This window comes from Salvia splendens, chromosome 2, assembly GCF_004379255.2.
Source record: "Salvia splendens isolate huo1 chromosome 2, SspV2, whole genome shotgun sequence".
Lineage (NCBI taxonomy): Eukaryota > Viridiplantae > Streptophyta > Magnoliopsida > Lamiales > Lamiaceae > Salvia > Salvia splendens.
The window spans coordinates 10,971,313-10,991,246 of NC_056033.1; the positions used below are offsets into that span (position 1 = coordinate 10,971,313).

The 19,934-nt window shown below is 39.5% G+C and overlaps 2 protein-coding genes across 2 annotated transcripts; one reads left to right on the forward strand and one right to left on the reverse strand.

The window, feature by feature from the left end:
- The first annotated feature begins 8,234 nt into the window (after positions 1-8,234).
- On the forward strand, positions 8,235-11,598 carry LOC121760914 (probable receptor-like serine/threonine-protein kinase At4g34500). The gene is made up of 7 exons (XM_042156507.1): positions 8,235-8,935; positions 9,939-10,043; positions 10,135-10,257; positions 10,541-10,711; positions 10,792-10,921; positions 10,995-11,204; positions 11,290-11,598. The coding sequence occupies exons 1-7, from the start codon at positions 8,403-8,405 to the stop codon at positions 11,365-11,367; spliced, it is 1,350 nt and encodes a 449-aa protein (XP_042012441.1). The 5' UTR covers positions 8,235-8,402; the 3' UTR covers positions 11,368-11,598.
- Positions 11,599-11,892: 294 nt separating this feature from the next.
- Positions 11,893-19,571, reverse strand: LOC121787981 (coatomer subunit gamma-2-like). The gene is made up of 18 exons (XM_042186840.1): positions 19,297-19,571; positions 18,198-18,295; positions 18,053-18,103; positions 17,692-17,805; positions 17,391-17,591; positions 17,214-17,315; positions 16,483-16,590; positions 16,156-16,389; positions 15,072-15,322; positions 14,788-14,959; positions 14,515-14,670; positions 14,383-14,433; positions 13,674-13,811; positions 13,337-13,540; positions 13,115-13,246; positions 12,858-13,031; positions 12,461-12,700; positions 11,893-12,295 (listed from the first exon to the last, which is right to left on the reverse strand). The coding sequence occupies exons 1-18, from the start codon at positions 19,340-19,342 to the stop codon at positions 12,101-12,103; spliced, it is 2,667 nt and encodes an 888-aa protein (XP_042042774.1). The 5' UTR covers positions 19,343-19,571; the 3' UTR covers positions 11,893-12,100.
- Between the last annotated feature and the right edge of the window lie 363 nt (positions 19,572-19,934).

The window sequence follows — 19,934 nt, forward strand, 5'->3', positions numbered from 1 at the left end:
AATGTTGACGTGTGTTTAATTAAGTAAAAACTTAGGGTGATTGAATTATTGGTGTTGTTAAGTAAGTTTGTCAAACTTTTCACTCCTTTTTTGCCCAACTTATATGAACTTGAAACCTTGTGATTTCAAGATTAAACTAAACTTCTTATATGAATTTGAAACATTGATGATATGATCACTATATGATTATACTTACTGCGCCGATCAAGATCGTGTAGTTCATATAAGCACATTAATATATGTGGTGGCTCATTAAATTTCAAACTTATTTATCATTAAATTATTGTCCTCGAGTACTAATATATAAATAAAAGAATATAATCAACCTTGAAAATCAAAATAAATATCTGATTTGATAAATCCACGTCAACTAATTAATTAATGAATCATTCCTCTTGTCCGGCCATTTCATTAAACTACTCCGGCAGTCACATGAATATGTAATTAATTTCTATAATTTTTTTTATTATTTCTAGTGAATCTAACATAGTAACATTTTCACTCATAAATTATTGTCACTTGATGATTCCGCGAATTTTTGATGATGATAAATGCTCGTAAAAATAAATTACGACACAGAGAATTTTACGTGGTTCGATTTACTGAAGTAAATCTACGTCCACGGGAAAAAGGGAGGGCAAGATTGTATTGCTTGATCTGTTTTCTACAGCTTACAAATACAAACTTGCTATTTGCTATATGGTGTTTTATCTCTAGAGAGCTTCTAACCCTTTTCTATCAGATCTAAGTTCTATTTATACATTGAACTAAGATCGTGGCTTACATCATCACTCTAGGTCGTGGAGGTCGTGTAGGTCATGGCCTAAGATCGTGGCCTGAGTTGACGCCACGTGGTAGTGGGTGTGTTGGAAGTTGTGGAAATCCTGCCTGGGTCCACTAACTCCTTGTTCGGTCGAATACTGAGACCGAACTGCTTTGGTTGCCGATCTGAGAGTAGAGCTTGATGCCGACCTGAGAGCAGAGCTTGATTGGTTGGCTTTTACCGAGCTGTAGGCTGAGGCCGAACTCTTTGGTAATGCCGAACTCCTCCGAACTCTTTGGTAATGCCGAACTCATACTCTTCCTTGGGCTTTGGGCTGATGGGCCGTCACTGCTGTTGGGCTTGTTTAGTTCGTACCCCATCACTACCCCCCCCGAAAGACGAAGTGAATCACTTCGGCGAAGCGAGTCACTTCGGCATTCTGGATAAAGGTACGGGGGAGGCTGACGTCAGGGGACGTGCCTTGCATGTGACTGCATTAAATGCGACAGTAAAATCCGGCCGTTGAATCCTGAAAAGGTGGGATTCGAAACGGTGCAACGATTTTGAAATCTTCGCCGAATCTGATAAATATGCTCTTTCTTCCTCATTTGAACACCTTTGCTGTTGCGTCTTCTATACTCTCTCTTTCTCGAGAAATTTTCTTCCGCTTTCCAGAGCTTCTTCAGACTTTCTTCACTTTCAAAAAGTAAGAAGAATGTCTTCTTCTTCTTCTTCGGTGTCGGGTAGCGGTAGGAAAGGGGATAAGGGGTCTTCTAGCCGGAAAGAATCCGGGGAGAAGACCGTAGAGTATTTTCACAGTATCTTGAGTAAGGATACTGTGATATCCCTTCACGAGAAATATTTTTTACCTGGGGGGAAGGCGGTGGTTCCCGATGATGATCATAGGGCTAACGACCCGCCGGAGGGTTATGCCACCGTTTACGAAGCCTGCTTAGAATGCGGGCTTCGTTTTCCTCTTCCCCCACCTTTTGTAGAGCTTCTTGATTTTTTTCAACTCCCTTTAGGTCAGGTGACTCCGAACTCTTGGAGGCACTTATCGGCTTTTGCTGCCGAACTTCGTAGGCTAGATAAGGATCTGTCTCTGAGGGCAATCCTTAATTTTTTCCAGTTTAAAAGGAAAGGATCTTGGTTTTACTTGATCCCCTTACAGCCTTTTAGGGCCTTCTGCAAAACCAAGTGGCCGAAATGGCAAAACCGTTTCTTTTTTTATAATAGGACTTCGGCTCCGGGCTTTCCTTGGAGAAGGCCGAAGTCCGTGATTCCCCATCCTCGGTTAGAACCGTTGGCCGAGCTCGAGGGCGAGCTCAATAAGATTCCTATGATTAGGAAACAGTATTCGGAAACTGAGCTCGTCAAGGGCGACCTCGTGTTCAATATCTCGTCTTCGGACGAAGAGGCCGAGGGTGAGGATTTCTCTTTATCTTTATGCTCTACTGCTTTAACGAAGAAAACTAACCTTGTTTTCTTGCTTTTTGGCAGTGTTCATGCTGAATAAGGCTATCCGAAAGTCCTCCGAGCTTGAGGAGCCGGAGAGAGAGAAGGCTACCAGCTCGGCGCCTGATGCCGAGAAGAATCCGAAGAGGCAAAAGACCTCTTCGGGTCCAAAGAAGCCGGAGTCGACTTCGGCAAGTAGGAAGGGGAAGACCCAGAAGCCCCCGAGAGCGCCAGAGAAAGACGTGGTCTTGGCGCCTCCTTCGGAGCATATCTGTGAGCCATTTTTATGGCCCACGGACTTCGCCGAGGTGAATTGTCTTCTTGATTCTTTGGCTTGGCTTCTGTCCTGTATTTTTGGTGCCCTCTGTTGACTTTTTTCCTTATCCATTTTCAGAGGAACGATATGCTCTCCAAGCTCGTCGCCGTCGAACTCTCCAAAGCGTCCAACGACTATGCTGAGATGCAGAGGAAATTAGCGGCTGCTTGTCACCGGGCCGAGCAGGCCGAGGCAAACTTTGAGAAAGCCAGAGCTGCTAGGATTTCGGCCTAGGATGAAGCTCAGTTTGCCAAAAACCAGCTCGTCATCCAGCGAGAGCAGACGAAACGGAGTGATGCTGCCGCCGTGGTTGCCCAGGGGGAGGCTCTCCGTGTTTACACGGAGAAACTCTTCTTGAGTAGCCAGTTCTCGGCTTTTGTCGGTAGTCTGGTAAGGCTAATTGCCGATAAGGGCGAGCAGGGGGCCGACGTCGTGCTGCCTCTGTACAGCCGAGAGATAGCAGCTCGGCTTCAGAATCTGCCGCTCCTTGAGGAGCTCGCTTCATCCTCGGTCCTGCTTTCTGCAGACCGAGTCCGGAGTTGTCGAGCTGATCGGGACGAGAACCTGGAGGCTATCTTTGCCTCCGTGGGACCCGTTTCACCCGCTTCGACTTACAACGGAGAGGGTGAGGCCGAGCCGCTGGAGCGGGAGGCCGAAGTCGAGCGAGCCGGGCATCCGGAGAAGGAAGCCGATCAGGAGACGCAGCAGATCGGCTACGGTGGCGCCGAGCAGGCTGGGGAGAGCAAGGAGGCAGAGGCTGAAGCTGAAGCAGAGAAGGAAGCTGAACCTCACCGAGAAGGTGGAGACGAAGCTAGCGAAGTATGATTTCGTCTCCCTTCTCTTAGTTTAGTTTCTTCCTTTATGTAAAATGGCCTTGAAGCCCTCCTTGTATAGAAAATTTTTTTTTTTTTTCTTATGAATGAAAAAATTCTTCTTTCTGCTCTTGTGTCTTCGTATAGCCTTTCGTACTCTCTTGCTCCTGTTGTGGTTTACTACCTGCTCGGTAAGCTGAAATGCCGAACTGACGTAGCTGCTTTGTATTCTTAACTCTCAAGGAGCTGGAGGTACTTCACTGGAAGCGGCTGTACTCTTCGGCTTTAGACGAAGCTGAGAAAAGAGCTATAGCCGATCAGACGAAGAATGACGAGCTTCTGGCTCGTTTAGTGAAGCTGGATGCCGATAATAAGGACTTAGAGTCCGATAAGAATGATCTGGAGGCCGAGCTGAATACGACCATTGCTGAGAGGACTGCGTACGAGGATTACATCCGTGTGCGCGGGGGAATGACCATATCAGATGTTCAGAGTCGAGTTGACGAACTGTGGGAGGAATATAATGTACTCCGGAGGAACAATGCGCTGGAGAGCTCGGCTTGCCAACAAGTCGTGACATCATTGCGGCGCTGGGCTTCTCGGTACAACATTGTTCTTTCTCGGCGCCCCTCCATAGAAAGATTCCTTCGGCATATCGCGCCAACAGATGCTCGTACTCCAGATCAAACCTCTGGTTCCCTTGTTCAAAATCCTACTCCCAGCCAACAACGAACTCCGGAACAGCCGGAAACGTCAAGACGAGAACGGGCTCAGGAGCAACCGGAATCGTCAAGACAGGGACGGACTGAAATTCGCCGAGGAGTTGTGACTATGAGCGAGCAAGATCAGCAGATGCTTCGTGAAGAGACTCTTCGCCGCCGAGGTGCTAGGGCTTCCCGGGCTCAGAGAAGAGGTGGCAGGTCGATTAGAGCATCTCGTCGACCTGCTTATTCTGCGGCTGCCTGGAACGCCCGAACTCAGCTTCACGAGGATTTTGTGAATAGATGGCTCAACTTTAGCAACCCTGGACAGTAGAATAGTCCTTTGTAATAGCGTAACGCCATCTCGTAGGGTAGCGGAGTTGTGTGCCGAACAAGATTTGAAAAATGAAATTTTGTTTTCGCTTTTAACACTGTATTTACAGCTTCGCGAAAAAATTTCATCATACTTGTCCTCGGTCTTATGAAGTGAACTTCTTTGACCGGACTTGTCTTTGGTCTGATGAAATAAACATCTTTTGACCGGACTCGTCTTTGGTCTGATGAAATAAACATCTTTGACCGGACTCGTCTTTGGTCTTGATGAAATAAACATCTTTTGACCGGACTCGTCTTTGGTCTGATGAAATAAACATCTTTGACCGGACTCGTCTTTGTGTTCTAATTTGGCGATTTTCGTCGCCGGGATCGAACTTTCCCTTGTCCTAATTCGGCGAGTTTTATCGCGTGGATCGGACTTTCCCAGTTAACCGAAGTGGTCTTATGCAGTAAACCTCTTTGACTAGACATGGTCGTCCTCGGTCTTATGAGGTAAACTGCTTTGACCGAACTTGGTCGTCCTAATTCGGCGAATTTTTGATGATGATAAATGCTCGTAAAAATAAATTACGACACAGAGAATTTTACGTGGTTCGATTTACTGAAGTAAATCTACGTCCACGGGAAAAAGGGAGGGCAAGATTGTATTGCTTGATCTGTTTTCTACAGCTTACAAATACAAACTTGCTATTTGCTATATGGTGTTTTATCTCTAGAGAGCTTCTAACCCTTTTCTATCAGATCTAAGTTCTATTTATACATTGAACTAAGATCGTGGCTTACATCATCACTCTAGGTCGTGGAGGTCGTGTAGGTCATGGCCTAAGATCGTGGCCTGAGTTGACGCCACGTGGTAGTGGGTGTGTTGGAAGTTGTGGAAATCCTGCCTGGGTCCACTAACTCCTTGTTCGGTCGAATACTGAGACCGAACTGCTTTGGTTGCCGATCTGAGAGTAGAGCTTGATGCCGACCTGAGAGCAGAGCTTGATTGGTTGGCTTTTACCGAGCTGTAGGCTGAGGCCGAACTCTTTGGTAATGCCGAACTCCTCCGAACTCTTTGGTAATGCCGAACTCATACTCTTCCTTGGGCTTTGGGCTGATGGGCCGTCACTGCTGTTGGGCTTGTTTAGTTCGTACCCCATCATCACTCATAATTTGTTGCTGATAGACAAGTCAATGGGGATCATGAAATGGACGTGTGCATGGATGTAAGTTGAAAACAATAGAGCGTCTTCTAGATTTTTATATATTTATAATTTCCACGCATTGTTTCGTGTTTTGGGTTATATTTATATTGGTGATGTTATATTTATATTTATAGTATTACAGCTTGTGCGTTCCGTCGTCTTTCTCCTTTTATTTTGTTTGTTTCGATATGATAAACGACCATATCTTTTTTTATTTATTTATTGCCTCTCTGTCTTGCATTATATTAAATAATTTCACCAAGCCTGGGTCTGCAAATATTTGAAAGATATGGGTTTCATGTAGGGAATTAAATATTTTCATCAATTCCTACGATCGCTTGATTAAATTCAAAAATAAAAATACCCAAAATTTTCTACACGTTATCTGAGGCAATGTACTCGTACAAGACTATATACAGCTTCTGCGCATAATTATGAGTCAATATAATTATGGATTGCTAATTATACTATTTCATATACCCATAAACCATATAGTATGTCGCTAGACTAGAGTAAGCGAATCTAGTGTTTATAGTAATTGTCAAATTAATTCACCTCAGCTGGATTGGTAAGACGTTTTTCATCTGCCCGATAATTGAGAGATTTGAGTCAGCACATGAATAAATTGAAAACTTATTGATATAAAAGAGAAAAAAAATCACCTTAAATGTATGCTGCATGTTACGCATGTCCCACGTCGTGATTGTTTTTGTTTATAATGTAAAATGTTGTTTGTTTTGGGTATGATAATCGGGAAACAATCAAACAAAAAAGTGTATACATGTTTACCAGTTTATGTTTTTATAGGGAGATGTTTAAATAAAACTATACTTTAATTCTGACAGCGGGTGGATTGGTACTACTCCTACTAGTTATGTATTCCTACATTTTATTAAATTATTTTTGCATGTAACATTAATAAAATTTGATTTTCACATACCTATCGTTGCCATTAAAGTAAATTTATTCGATACATGTGATTTTGTATTATTTCAGAAAGAAAACTGTGATCTTCATAAAGGGTCGTGCTCCTGCTTTTACTTCTGACAAATATATTAATGAGAACTAATATGACTTAGTATTTATCAATATTATTATTGCTTTAATTTGACAAAAGACCGATAGGCTAGGAAAAATATCTTTTAATAAAATTAAGAATTACTCATTTCGTCAGCCAACACTAGTAACTAGTTTCCTATTTGGACCGTCCACCGATACGTGTCACACTTCCTATTTAGTACTTTTAATAATAGACAACACATTCCACTAGCTTATTTCCCTCACATTTTATTATAAAACTAATATATAAATTTAGGACTCACACTCTACTAACTTTCCATCTATATTTCTTTGCATTTTCTAAAATCCGAGCCGAATCAACTTGTTACGATTACCGGTGGATGGATGTGTTTCTAATTTTTAGCATTTGTAAAACGATGGCCTCACATACGTTTGATTTTTAGCATTGTAAAATTCGGTGACAAAATAATAAATCATCTCATAAGCTATGCGGATTATTCACGAACTTGTTGTTATTCTAAAATCTAAAACGTCAAAATGATGTTTCTTTAATTGCCTAGGTATGGAAATAAAATCTGTCTACTTCACGTGCAGCATAGGCTCCACCTCCACAGGTGCAAATTGTAAGGTCAAATTTGTCCATTTCAAATTTACATGGGTGCAAATAATGTAGGTCATGTATAGTACCTTTAATAATTCTAATTGCTACACAAGTCAAAAACTTGTGGTAACGTGGTACATACACATATTACAAGATGACACAAATCAAATCATTCTTAAATGATTTCTTCTTTAGTGTTCATAAATCATCTCTTTTATCAATGAATGATAAAATATCCATAACCATTCTAAATAAATTATAATTTTGAAGGCTTCACTCTAAAAAAACACCATCTACTTATAATATACTCCCTTTGACTTTTCTATACTCATTTTATAAAAATGATACTCCCTCCGTTTCACTATAGTTGAGGCAGAATTTTTGGGCACGGAGTCTAAGAAATGGATGTTGGGTGTGTTAAATAAATAGTTAAAAAAGTAAGAGAGAAGAAAAGATAAAGAGAATAAAGTATAAAGTGAATAAAGTAGAGATAATAAAGTAAGAGAGAGTAAAGTAAGAAAGAGAAAAAAGTTACTATATATGAAAATGACTCAACTGTGAAGAAACTACCGAAATAGAAAAATGACTAAACTGTAGTGAAACGGAGGGAGTAATAAATAGTTAAAGTGGATAAATGTTAAAGTAAGAGAGATCATAATGTAGAGAAGTTCTCTCTTGCTTTACCATATCTTAACTTTAACTATTTATTATCATTTTTATAAAATGAGTGCAGAAAAATTAAAATGATTCTTAATATGGGACGAAGTAACTAATTATGTTAATAGTAACCAAAATTTAAGTAAATACAATAAATGAAACGTTCAAACATAGATAAAAGACTGGGATACTCTACCAAAACAGAATTAGTCAATTCGACTCAAAACTCGTTTATTACAAATCGTGTTGGGTTTCAAGTTTGAACAGGAACAGAGGGTAGAACGGTCAAATTGGTCACCACCTTAACGGTCAGAGGCGACGGTCATATTTTCTTTCCCCAAATTGCCCCTATCTTTCTCTCTAATTCTCGTAACTCACACTTTTTTCCACTGGTATGGCATTGGCATTGCGCACTCCTTGAGCTAGCTAACAAATAACAATGGCTTCCACTTTTTCCATTTCCTACTCAATTCCTCCAACCACATCTCTCTAATTTTCATACATGCCTCTCACCCAACCCTTCGCACACCTATCGATCCATCTCGCCGGAGAAAATGGAGGATCCCGGTAGCTCCGACGCCGGCGGTTTTTTCACTCAAAAAACCCCAATTCTCGGACAGAAGCTGTTCATCATCATCATCGCCACCGTCGTGGTCGTGGTCGCTGCTTTCGCTCTAATTCTCCTGTTCCTCCGCAGCCGGAGCTCGAGGCGACGCCTCATTGGCGTGAATCAGAGCTCCGGACTTCTGCCGCTGGTTTTCACTAAGACCGGAGATGAGAGGGAGGCGGATCAGACACAGCGAAAGAGCGAGATGAAGAAGGTGTTTGTGATTGGGGGCGTTGATGCGGAGTCGGAGAGCAAGGAGTCCAGCACGATGCAGAGCGAGTCCTCGTCTGCAATGTCGGCGTCGACCGACGGTCTGGGGAGCTCTCGGTGGGGGCGGTGGTTTAGCATGAGAGAGCTGCAGATTGCGACGAATCAGTTTTCGACTCAGAATGTGATTGGAGAAGGTGGTTATGGAATTGTTTATCGTGGGGTATTGCAGGATGGTTCCGTGGTTGCTGTCAAAAATCTTCTAAACAACAAGTATGCACCTCATCTCTACCAATATAAGAATTAGGGTTTATCTGTATGGATTCAACGTGCATATTTAATTTTGATTAAGGTCTTGTCTAAGATTGCTTGTTAGGAATGGTGATTTTAGATTGCTGATTTTGTTTGAATGAACTTGTTGCGAGTGTGGAATTCGTTGATGGAATCAGAAGTTCGATCTAGATTGCTTCGAGGTGAATAATTTTGCCTTTTCGGACTAGGGATTAAAAGAAGAAAACAAAGTAATCGGTAGATTTTATTTGTTTGCTTCTTCTTTATCTTCTCTCTTGTATATGGAAACTTTAGACTAATCCTTATGTTCCCTTTAAATAATTCCGTTCAAGTCTTTAATATCATTATGCTGCTTTATCTTATCTTGATTAGCTTTTTCTTTTTTGCATTCTCAGTTTAGATACCATTGCTTGTATTTTCGATCCCTTTTCTTTTGGTCTCTTTTTTGTGATAATTGGTTAAGCGCTGCTGTAGAGAAATCAAGTATTATGTTTGAGATTTTGGAGGCACAGAGGATTGTAGTGCAAGTGGGTATCATCATCTTTAATCACTTTTAGCCCCATAGTCGAACTTTGCCTAGGAATGTTAGGTGTTTTAAGACTCATGACACCATTGCCAAAATTTATGTAGACATCAAATTTCTTATTGGTTGCAGAGGTCTAATGCACCCCTGTTTGCAGCATGGCTAAGTTCATTGTGTCCTGATCATACAATTTTAGTTACGGTATAATATGGGCGCACATTGACAGCCACAAGCCCATGATTCAAATATGTGGCATATTATGGAACTACATCTTTTTCCTTACTTGTTTGAGCTAGGATGAAGATTCTCGTAATCTCTTTAATTGATGATTGATCTGAACTAAGGGATGCACGATATGATATTGGATCGAAGGATAATGCAACGCAGATATTCTTTCATCGGTCTTCATGAAGCATGCTACAGCAACCAACTTTTAACACTCATTGGTTCTTTTCTCAACAGGGGTCAGGCGGAGAAGGAGTTTAAGGTGGAGGTTGAAGCTATTGGCAAAGTAAAACACAAGAACCTTGTGAGTCTCTTAGGTTATTGTGCTGAAGGAACTCAAAGGTACCCTGTCTCCACTCCTTATCATTAGATTTATTTCTGTTAATATATAGATTTATCTTCACTTATTTCTGCTCATTTTTGGTTCAATCAGGTTGCTGGTCTATGAGTACATTGACAATGGCAATTTGGAGCAGTGGCTGCATGGCAATGTGGGGCCAGTTAGTCCGTTGACTTGGGATATTCGCATGAAAATTGCCATTGGGACAGCCAGGGGGTGAGGGGTCATCCCATTTTTATACTACCAATATATGGGTGGATATACTTCACATGACTGATTGATTGATTGGTGCTCTGTTTCTCATTTCATGCATCCTCCTATTTCCTTTGTCAAATTCTTTTGGGGTTGTGGCTTGTTTTTTCATGTGCACGTCTACAATTTGCTGATGTATTGACTGTGACAAGAAAATGATGATCTATGACCTAACAATTCTTTGGAGCATCTCATGAGATGCAGATGCTCTGTTTTTTCTTTATGTAATTTCTGAATGATATTGCAGACTAGCATACTTACATGAAGGATTAGAACCCAAAGTTGTCCATCGTGATGTGAAATCCAGTAACATACTTCTAGACAGGAAATGGAACCCGAAAGTGTCTGACTTTGGACTTGCCAAGTTATTGGGACCTGAGAAAAGCTACGTGACTACACGAGTGATGGGAACATTCGGGTTTGTTCTATTCTGACCTTAGTCTTTTCATTCTCCGATTGGAAAGAGGAAGAGATGTAATTTTTGTTTACTTATCGCAGATATGTCTCCCCTGACTATGCAAGTACTGGTATGCTCAATGAGGGGAACGACGTATACAGCTTTGGAGTTTTACTCATGGAAATAATAACCGGAAGGAGCCCAGTAGACTATTCCAAACCACCAGGAGAGGTGAAGAAAAAACATCTTTGAACTCGTTTTACTTTTTGAAAAAGTAGTAACAAGTTCAACTCTCATATTTCAGATGAACTTGGTGGATTGGTTTAAAGGGATGGTAGCAAGTCGGCGTGATAAAGAGATTACAGACCCACTGATGGATGTTCCTCCTCCCCCGAGAGCTATCAAGAGAATATTAATACTTTGCCTCCGATGTATAGACTTGAATGCCAACAAACGTCCTAAGATGGGTCAGATTGTTCACATGCTTGAGGCCGATGAATTTCCTTTTCGCGTGGTAAGTAATTAGTGACAACATACATACACCAAAGTTGTTCCATTCTGTTTCTAGAACTTGATGCTAAACTGTTGTTTTCATGCAGGAACCTCGTCCAATTCGTGATACAGAAACTCTGCAGGCCCGAGTATCTATCAGCAATAGAGATCAATTAGCCAACTAGGCAGAAGTGATAAATGATGATGAAGGAAGACTAAGGTGAAGATGATTATTTTTGTTCATGTCTTACTGTGTGTACATATTAAAGGGAAGACGATGGCTGAGCTTCTTTGTAGAACGGCATTTTTTCTTTCTTCAGCTGGCGCGTACCATTTAAATGAGGTTGTAAATATTACTCCTAGTATATTTTTGCTTCATAACTCATAGTAATATTTTCCCTTTGCTTTGTTGGATCTGTTCCTTTTCCTATACGTGGATATCATTTTCAGAGTATTAAAGATGACCACGTGAAGGAATTATAGTTCGTGCATGTAGAGTACCTTCAATTGTGTTACTTTAGAAAGAAACTAAATTAAACTCATTATTGGTTAATTATTCTGTTGTCGTCCAGCGGTTAGGATATCTGGCTTTCACCCAGGAGACCCGGGTTCGATTCCCAGCAACGGCCTTATTCGCCAAATTTGGAAGGAAACAAGAATAGGTTACCAGGAATATGAGCATTTATATTGACTTGTGTGAGTGACATCAATTGCAATCCAATGTTCCAATGGAGTTTGATATGAAATTAACAAATAAATTCCCAGGAAAGCCATATTCTCAGCCTCCCCAGCGTAGTACACAATTTGCCTCCCTCTTTTAAACTAGTATAATAATTGCACTCCGCACAACAAAATCTGTATCAAAAATAGTATCCTCCACCAAGAAATACAAAACAAAGGATGTTCATCGCGCTATGACTATCCACTAGCCACTATTTCATGAATGGCTTCACTCACATTCACATCATCGGATCTCACAGCTAATTTCATCGCCACCTCTTTCGTCGCACCCATTCCAAACGACAAACGGACAAGCACCTTTACATTGCCTATGTACACACCAGATAATAAACATGTATGCGATCTTGAGTTGCTTGGGACCGTCTCACTGCCCTGCAAAAACCAAAATAAATAACATTATTGACAGCTGTGAAGACATGGCAAAAAGCAACTCTCTTTCTTCATCTTTAACAACTTGTGCACTTTTACATGCATAATTCCAACTTCAATTGCTAATTCTAATTATCCCTAAGCAATATAGGGCTGTAAGGCACGCACCTCACAAGGCTGCATGCCAAGAAGACTGATGACTGCATTAACAGCCTCGACAAGGCTTTCCCTGGGCCCAAGGCCATATTCATCTATGCGCTCCGTTTCAGGGTCCATGCTTTCCCATGCATTCCTAAAGTTAGAGACTCCCACTTTTAGAATGTAATCAGCAGCAACAACCTCAAAATCTTCGAGCTGGTATTCATCTTCCACACCATCATCTTCAGCCTCTCCAGTAGAGGTATCAACCTAACAAGTTTATGAAGGCAATGATCACATAAACGGTAAGAGTACCACAGCTTATGGATCCAAAGAAAAATATTCATATAAATGACAGAACATAGATTTTTCTGAGTCTAAGCTATACAATCATGCATTTTGCATCTTCAAAAGGAATGTAGTATACCTCTTTAACAGTGAACCTCAATGTGTTAGAAAATTTTCCAACCGCAGGGACACCTTCAGCTTTCTCAAATGCCACAAATGTTTGGGCTGGTGTATCATAAGGAAGTGATTTCAAAGGTTTGACTCCTACTTCAGAGAATTCCTCCGCTTCAGAAGCATCCACAATAACAGTCACCTAGCCACAGGAACAGAACGACTAAGTTATCGAAACACAATAAATGTAAAGGGGTAAAAAACTTGCAACAATATGATGCATACATTTTCAAGCAGCTGCTCTGGTATTGTATTTGTGCAATTGTACTGAAACACCACATGTTGGTCAAATATGTGCTTGACGACATTAACTGCATACTCGGTTTCTGCTTCTGTAAGCTCCACTGGCACTGACGACTGATCACAAACATTGAAAATGAAGTCTCATTGGATACTAAACACAATAACAGTTATTGGAATGAATCAGGCCCAATAGTATCCACAAACCTTGAAAAGCTTTCCAAAATTTGCAAATTTAGGAATAGAGGAGAGAAGCCTTTCATAAGCATCGGATGCAGAAGTGGGTGCAGGAGGTAGACCACCCAAAGCAGTTGGCTTCTTTCCTGGGGCTTTCTTCTCGACAAGGGGCAGAGACTTTACCTCCCTGGGTACAGAATTGATATCAAAAGGCTCTTCTGTAGGATTCTGTTCCTGTTGCGAAACAAAATTGAGAAGATGAACTCTTGAAAGAAAGGGACAAAAATCTAGCTTGATATCAAGTGCAAACTCTAATACAACACAACCCTCAAGAAAGCATGGATAAGTATAATACATTTATACTTACATAGTTTCTCAAAGTAGTCTCAATATTTGTTAGTGGTATATCAAGTGATCCAAACAAAAATTCCTTTACATCTTTGTCAGTTTCAGCAACTGAACCATCACCAAGACTGTTCAAATAAAGAGTAGCTCTATCTCGGACCTGCACAGAAAATCACATATATTAATCACAAAGAGAAGCCATAGTATTCAAATATCCATCCAAACAATACGCATGTGCAGCATCTGAGTATGACATGGAAAGATATTCACAGAGTTGGGCTTTCAAATTAATAATAAGTTTCAATCTTTTTTGAGATGACAAGAAAAAAAATCTTAGGATCTTCACATGGCATGATAGTGATTTCAAATTCCAAGAAAACACAAGCAGTATTAAATTTAACACAATATTTTAAAAGAATTTCCAACTTTACATTTGAAAATAGGAGATTGGAACAAGCAATTGGGAGACGCGTTTCTTCTACTTGAGTAAGCAGAAAAATCAGATTTTCAGCACGGGTGATCTACTTGATGGTTTCAATGAAATCACTGCTTTGTGCCTTCTCATGCAGGGCTTTCAACATTACAAGACCAGACAATCCTCAATCACATCAGTTCTATAGTGTTTAAACTTTCATTTATGACACGTGATAAATGATTATTAGGAAACTAATTGAAAATTTTATTCAAATCATTAACAATCAGTGCATATTTCACAAGAGCATAACACTGACCTCATCATCATTGTCGAACAGGCATCGCCTCAATAAGATAAATATGCGAGGCTGCAGCAACGATGGTAATGATTCTAGTTAGTAATGTCCATTGTTAAAACATAATTTCCACAGACACAGGTACATTGTTACCTTCAGGGAATCAACCAGGGCACCAAATTTTGCCAGTGTGCTGACAGCGCTGGCTCGCACAGTAGCATTCTCGAGTATAACTCGATTGTAAATATAGCGGATATATTTGCTAGGATCTGAGGTCTTGGGTCCCTCATTTCCAATAAAGTGAAGTATCTGGGAAAAACAACAAAGAACTAAATTAAGACAAAAATTAAAAACTAAACCTGCTAGCAACGATGAAGAGTGCTCTAGAAGGAACTAGGAAGGAATTGTAGATAGATAGAAAGAAACCTGGGTAGAAAGATATGTGAATTCGCAATCCTCAATGAATTCACATAAGTGCAGCAGTCCACCTTCTTTCGCATCTGGAATGTCTCTAATTAAAATAACAATTGAATCAACAATTGCCTTCTTGTACTCAAACCCACCCTCTTCTCTCAATATATTGCTTAAGAAATTCATCCTACAAGAAGCCACATTATTAGACATTCATATCTAGATATGAAGAACAAAGCACAATCAAATTATTAGAACGCAAGGCTCCTAATATTTAGTTTTAGGCACACTCCACTTACAAAGATCTGTACTTCAGAGGGAACTTCAGACACAATGACCTTATAGCTTCTACCACAACAATCTTAAATTCATCAGCAATATCAGACATGAAATTTGTTATCTGTTTCATCAACCGATCAACACTAGATTCATTGCCAGTTTTCAGCAGTGTGGTAATGGCAAGAGTAGCTATGCTTCTATTCTGGTCGGAAATCAAGCTTTCCATGTCTATATTACAGTTTGTGACCGCCATCGGATGTGTCATAGCCACCTGCACACAGTTTAAATTTGAACAACATTAAAAACAGTAAGTGCTAGGTTTATGTATATTGCTATAAAAGAGGATGCTCAGCGGTATTATAGGAAAAAAGAACTATGGGATTTGAATTTTATCATTCTACAAGCAATAAGTACCGTTCTAACATTGAAGATAAGACACAAGAGTAGAATCATCTTGGGCATGGAGCCATGGACTTACATGATGCATCTTCTTTCACAAAAAGAAAGCAATATCGCCAAGTTAAAACATGAATATTACATATCCTGAGTAAAATACTAACAACAACAACAACAACAATAATAATTATAAGTGACCATATAAACACTGTTGACTGTTCTTAGAAATGACACAAATATAGCTAGCAAACCTAAGGATGGAGAGCCTTTTGAGTCAAGCTTCAATTAGTTTTAACAGAGTTTGATAAAAATATAAACACATAGAAATTTCCAAGCTAGGACGATTCATTCTTCAACACAAATATGTGGGAACTTTTGTCAAACCCAAACCCATTCTCTGCTTGAGCAAGTTCTACAAAGTTCATAATCCATTTGAACATAAGAGACCACCATGCTAAATTTTTTTATTACACTAATAATACACAAAATAAGAGAAACAATTAAACATAATTTAGATGAATTTCCGATTATAGAACCAGTACACTAGATGCCTCAGCAATGTTACACCAGGCTATCAATGCTAAATGAAACTAATGAAATGAAATATCTTTTCTTATGTGAGACCAGTGACACCTCAATCACACAAATGTAGTTACTATGGTCAATAGTTTAGTTTCCCACGTCTAATTACCATTAAAAAGCACCAACCTTGTTTAATGTCCGCACAGCAGCAAACCTTAGCACAGGCTTTGAAGAACTTAAGAAAAGTTGTAATACAGTTATTGCAGGAGTCAACTCCCTGGTTGTGACATTGCTCAGCTCAGTGATTGCTTTGGCTGCTTCAAAGATAACCATTTCAGCTTTATGGCGAAGACAGCTCTCAAGATAGTCATAAAACGGGCGGTCTCCAGTCTGAGAATTAACACCAGTCTCTCGGATAACCTATGTAGCACAATGAACCAATGCACAGTCAATATTTTGAACAAAATCAAAATAGAAGTGTTGTTCGCAACTTTACGCCGGTAAGAGTAACACCTGACTGGTGTAGCGGATCAAGAGGCACTGGGCCAAAGGAGAGCGAACAGTTCCCTTTGTCAAGCTTGTAACCAACTTGCTAACAGCCAACCGATCATTTTGTCGTATCTGCAAGTTCAAAAGTATGTTTTGTTGATAAGGATCCCTTTTAGGAGAAGAAATACGTACAGAACAGTAAAACTAAGCCAAGTTGTAATTGTACACGGTCAATGAAACTTCAAACTCAATAGTTTGTAAACAGGATATTGTTCAGAAACATTGAGCAGGTCAATTTCCATTTTTGAAAAGTAGACCAACTTGAAGAGGCTAATTAGGAACAGAAATAATAATCATGGCTTATACAGAGCAAGAAGTAGATGAGTTTTATAACACAACCAAGAGGAGCACAGTTATTCAATCTGACCTGAGAACGTTTCAGCGTGCCTAGACTTTCGTGTTATTAAATAGAAGATAACCTCTTATACTTCCAAGATATGTACAGAGAGTAAGTTAGGCGACATATTAAATGATCAGAACTGAAGGATTCAACACACAATTACTTGAGATCAGGTCCCTAGAAGAAGACCCTTTTATAAGCTGAAAGTTCTTAATTGAACTCCCAGTTATTAGAAATCTAACTTGCATATGCATTTTCCACATACTTAAGATATACAGAGATAGAATCAAAGTTAGTAGTGAAGAAAAGTACATAAATCCCGTCATCATGTACTATTGGGCATTAAACTTCTTACCTGGTGTAGCAGAGCAAGGGCATGAAATTGTACAAGTGCGGCGCGCGATTGAACAGCTTCTTGAACTTCATTACTCCATCTCTTGACTATCTCCGGAGTAGTCTGTGACTATATTAATAAGTAGACTAACCATGGAAAGTAAGTAATAGGTGAAATTCTCACAGATCTGACAAATACCTGCAGCAAATGAATACCACTCACAAGGGCGGCACTCGCAACCACTGGATTTTTATCCACAATAGCCTGCTTTAAGTATCTCTCAATTTGTGTCAAGAGTGTTCCATCAGTGATTCGGCAAAGGACGCGGATTGCGTTTGCTCGGTACATATCAGTTCGGCTATTCATGTCTTTCATTAAGGAGCTTGTGACAATAATAACCTTTGACGCCAGAAAAAAATGTTTAGTCTGGAAACTTCAAAGCATGGAACTATTTTTGGAAGAGAATGTAATGTCAAAATGTAACATATCCTCAAGGTACCTCATCAGCAGAGGGAGAAAGATCCTTTATGATTAGATATACCATCCTTCTCAAACCATTATCTCTAGACTGAAACAGTTTTGTGACAGCAAAAAATACTTCTGTGGCCTCGACCTATAAATTATATAAAAGAAGCTGAAGAATAGTTTAATATAAGAAAAAATCACTTCAAATAAATGTTACTGAAGTGCCAAACTACTTGAAAAACAACATTTATTAATCCTCCTCTAATATGATCTGATTACTATGTACATTTGAGTTAAAAGGTGTGCCAGGAGGACAGATGTCTACGTATGTGCAGTGTGGGTGTGCAAGATAGAGAGTGAGAGATAAAGAATCTGTAACAGCTGCAGAGCTCGACCTTTGTGAACGAGTCACCCTGATTAAGAAGATACAAAAGCTTCGTGATGACCTACCAAGGAGAAAATCAAGCCTCCAGATTAGAAAATTAGAAAAGAAAAACAAAATGGAAAACTTATTGAATTAAAATAGCAAAAAATGATTACTTGAGAGCACCGCCTAGCATCTAACTGAGGGTCATTAAAAACCCTAGCTTCCTGTAATACTGCACCCTTTTCAATCCCCAAAAATGGTGAGTAATCAGCTGCAATACACATTAATGTATTAGTTACTTAAGATCCAAAAGAATGATATACCTATCTCATGAGTAAATCACAAGAATCACGCCACAGACAATCCTTGCAGATGATGAAAAATTTATATGATGATTGCTGAATGACTCGGGGGGGTTGGTATGTGGGTTTGGGAATGTAGGGGATCCACCCCGCTACAGGGATACACCCACTTCTATTTCCAAAAAGTAGGAAACGAGATCCATTCACTACAACTATCAAACCCATAGCAATACCTATCTCTTTAAACTACTATGCACCCTCTCAATTTAGATGAACATTAAATGGATCATACTCATGAGACGAGATCATCCCAATCTAACACATAAGCCTATTAATCAGTATCCAGTACACTAACATGTTGCAAATTAGGTGTTTCTTTTGGAGACAGCAGCGGAAGATTTATTAACGATTAACAAATGGGGCTACCGCAGTCTCTAAATGGAAGCAGGGCACATGAAATCATAAGAAACAACATGGAATAACCCAGCCTCTGTTTGATCCACATCATCAGAAATCATAGTACGCTGTTTAATTGTATACTATTAATTCTATGATTCAGAGAACGCAGATGAAGCTGCAGATCTAAAGCTTAATTAAGTTCTGCAAAACGATATGCAAATCAAAGCTGCAGTAATTCACAATTAGACTTAAAGCCATTAATACAAAATCAAAACATATTCATACAGTTCTAACAGTAATGAATAAAATAAACTACACCATTTGCAAATTTTATAAAATAATCAGGGTGGTGGATCAAGTGTATAACATTCTCTAGAATTTAAATTAATCACAAACCATACACTCATGTAATCAAAATTCAATCAGATCTTAGATCTGAATCGAATTGGATATTACCTAAAAGAAACCCGTTATGTAAATAGGAAGTATGAGAAAATAAATGGGGCGTTTTTAATTGAGCTCGAATCAGAACAAAAGCAAGTAATCGGGCAACAGAGTTCCAGGAATGCACCTTCATCATCGCGATCATCGTCTTTCTTGACAAGCGGTTGAGCCATTGTGCAGAGATCTGCGTGGATTCAACTGGAAAGAAACTAATAAGGTTAATTGTTGCCTGTGCCTGAATACAAGTGTGCAAAGAGGATGATTAGCGAATATCCGAACGCAGTTTCAATTTGTTTGTGTGGAATGGAGTGTAGATCTCTCTCTCTCTCTTCTCTTCTCTTCTCTGAATTCCCAGATGCAGCTTGAAGAACAACCGAAGATTTACTTTGAGTGATGTTAGTGAGAGGTCAATGGTTCCAAGGGGTACATTCGGTAATCCGTGCTTGAAGTGCACATCATTTTTTTATGCGTTATTCCAATTAATAAAACGAAATAAAAAGCAATGCATTTGAAATTGATCAGAACAACTCATGTACCAACAATTTTATACACATTTTTATTTGAATATATTAAGAGGGGGTTATAATAATAGCTAACTAATTAACATGACCAAATTTTAGTCATTAGATTAAGTAATCTAGTAGTTGAAATAATGTTACGTTAATTATATTTTAAATTTAAAAATTATTAAATAAACTTAAAGGCTATTAATGTCAATTCATATATCGTAGCTAAAATTAATCACTTTTTCTCTCCTCAAAATCG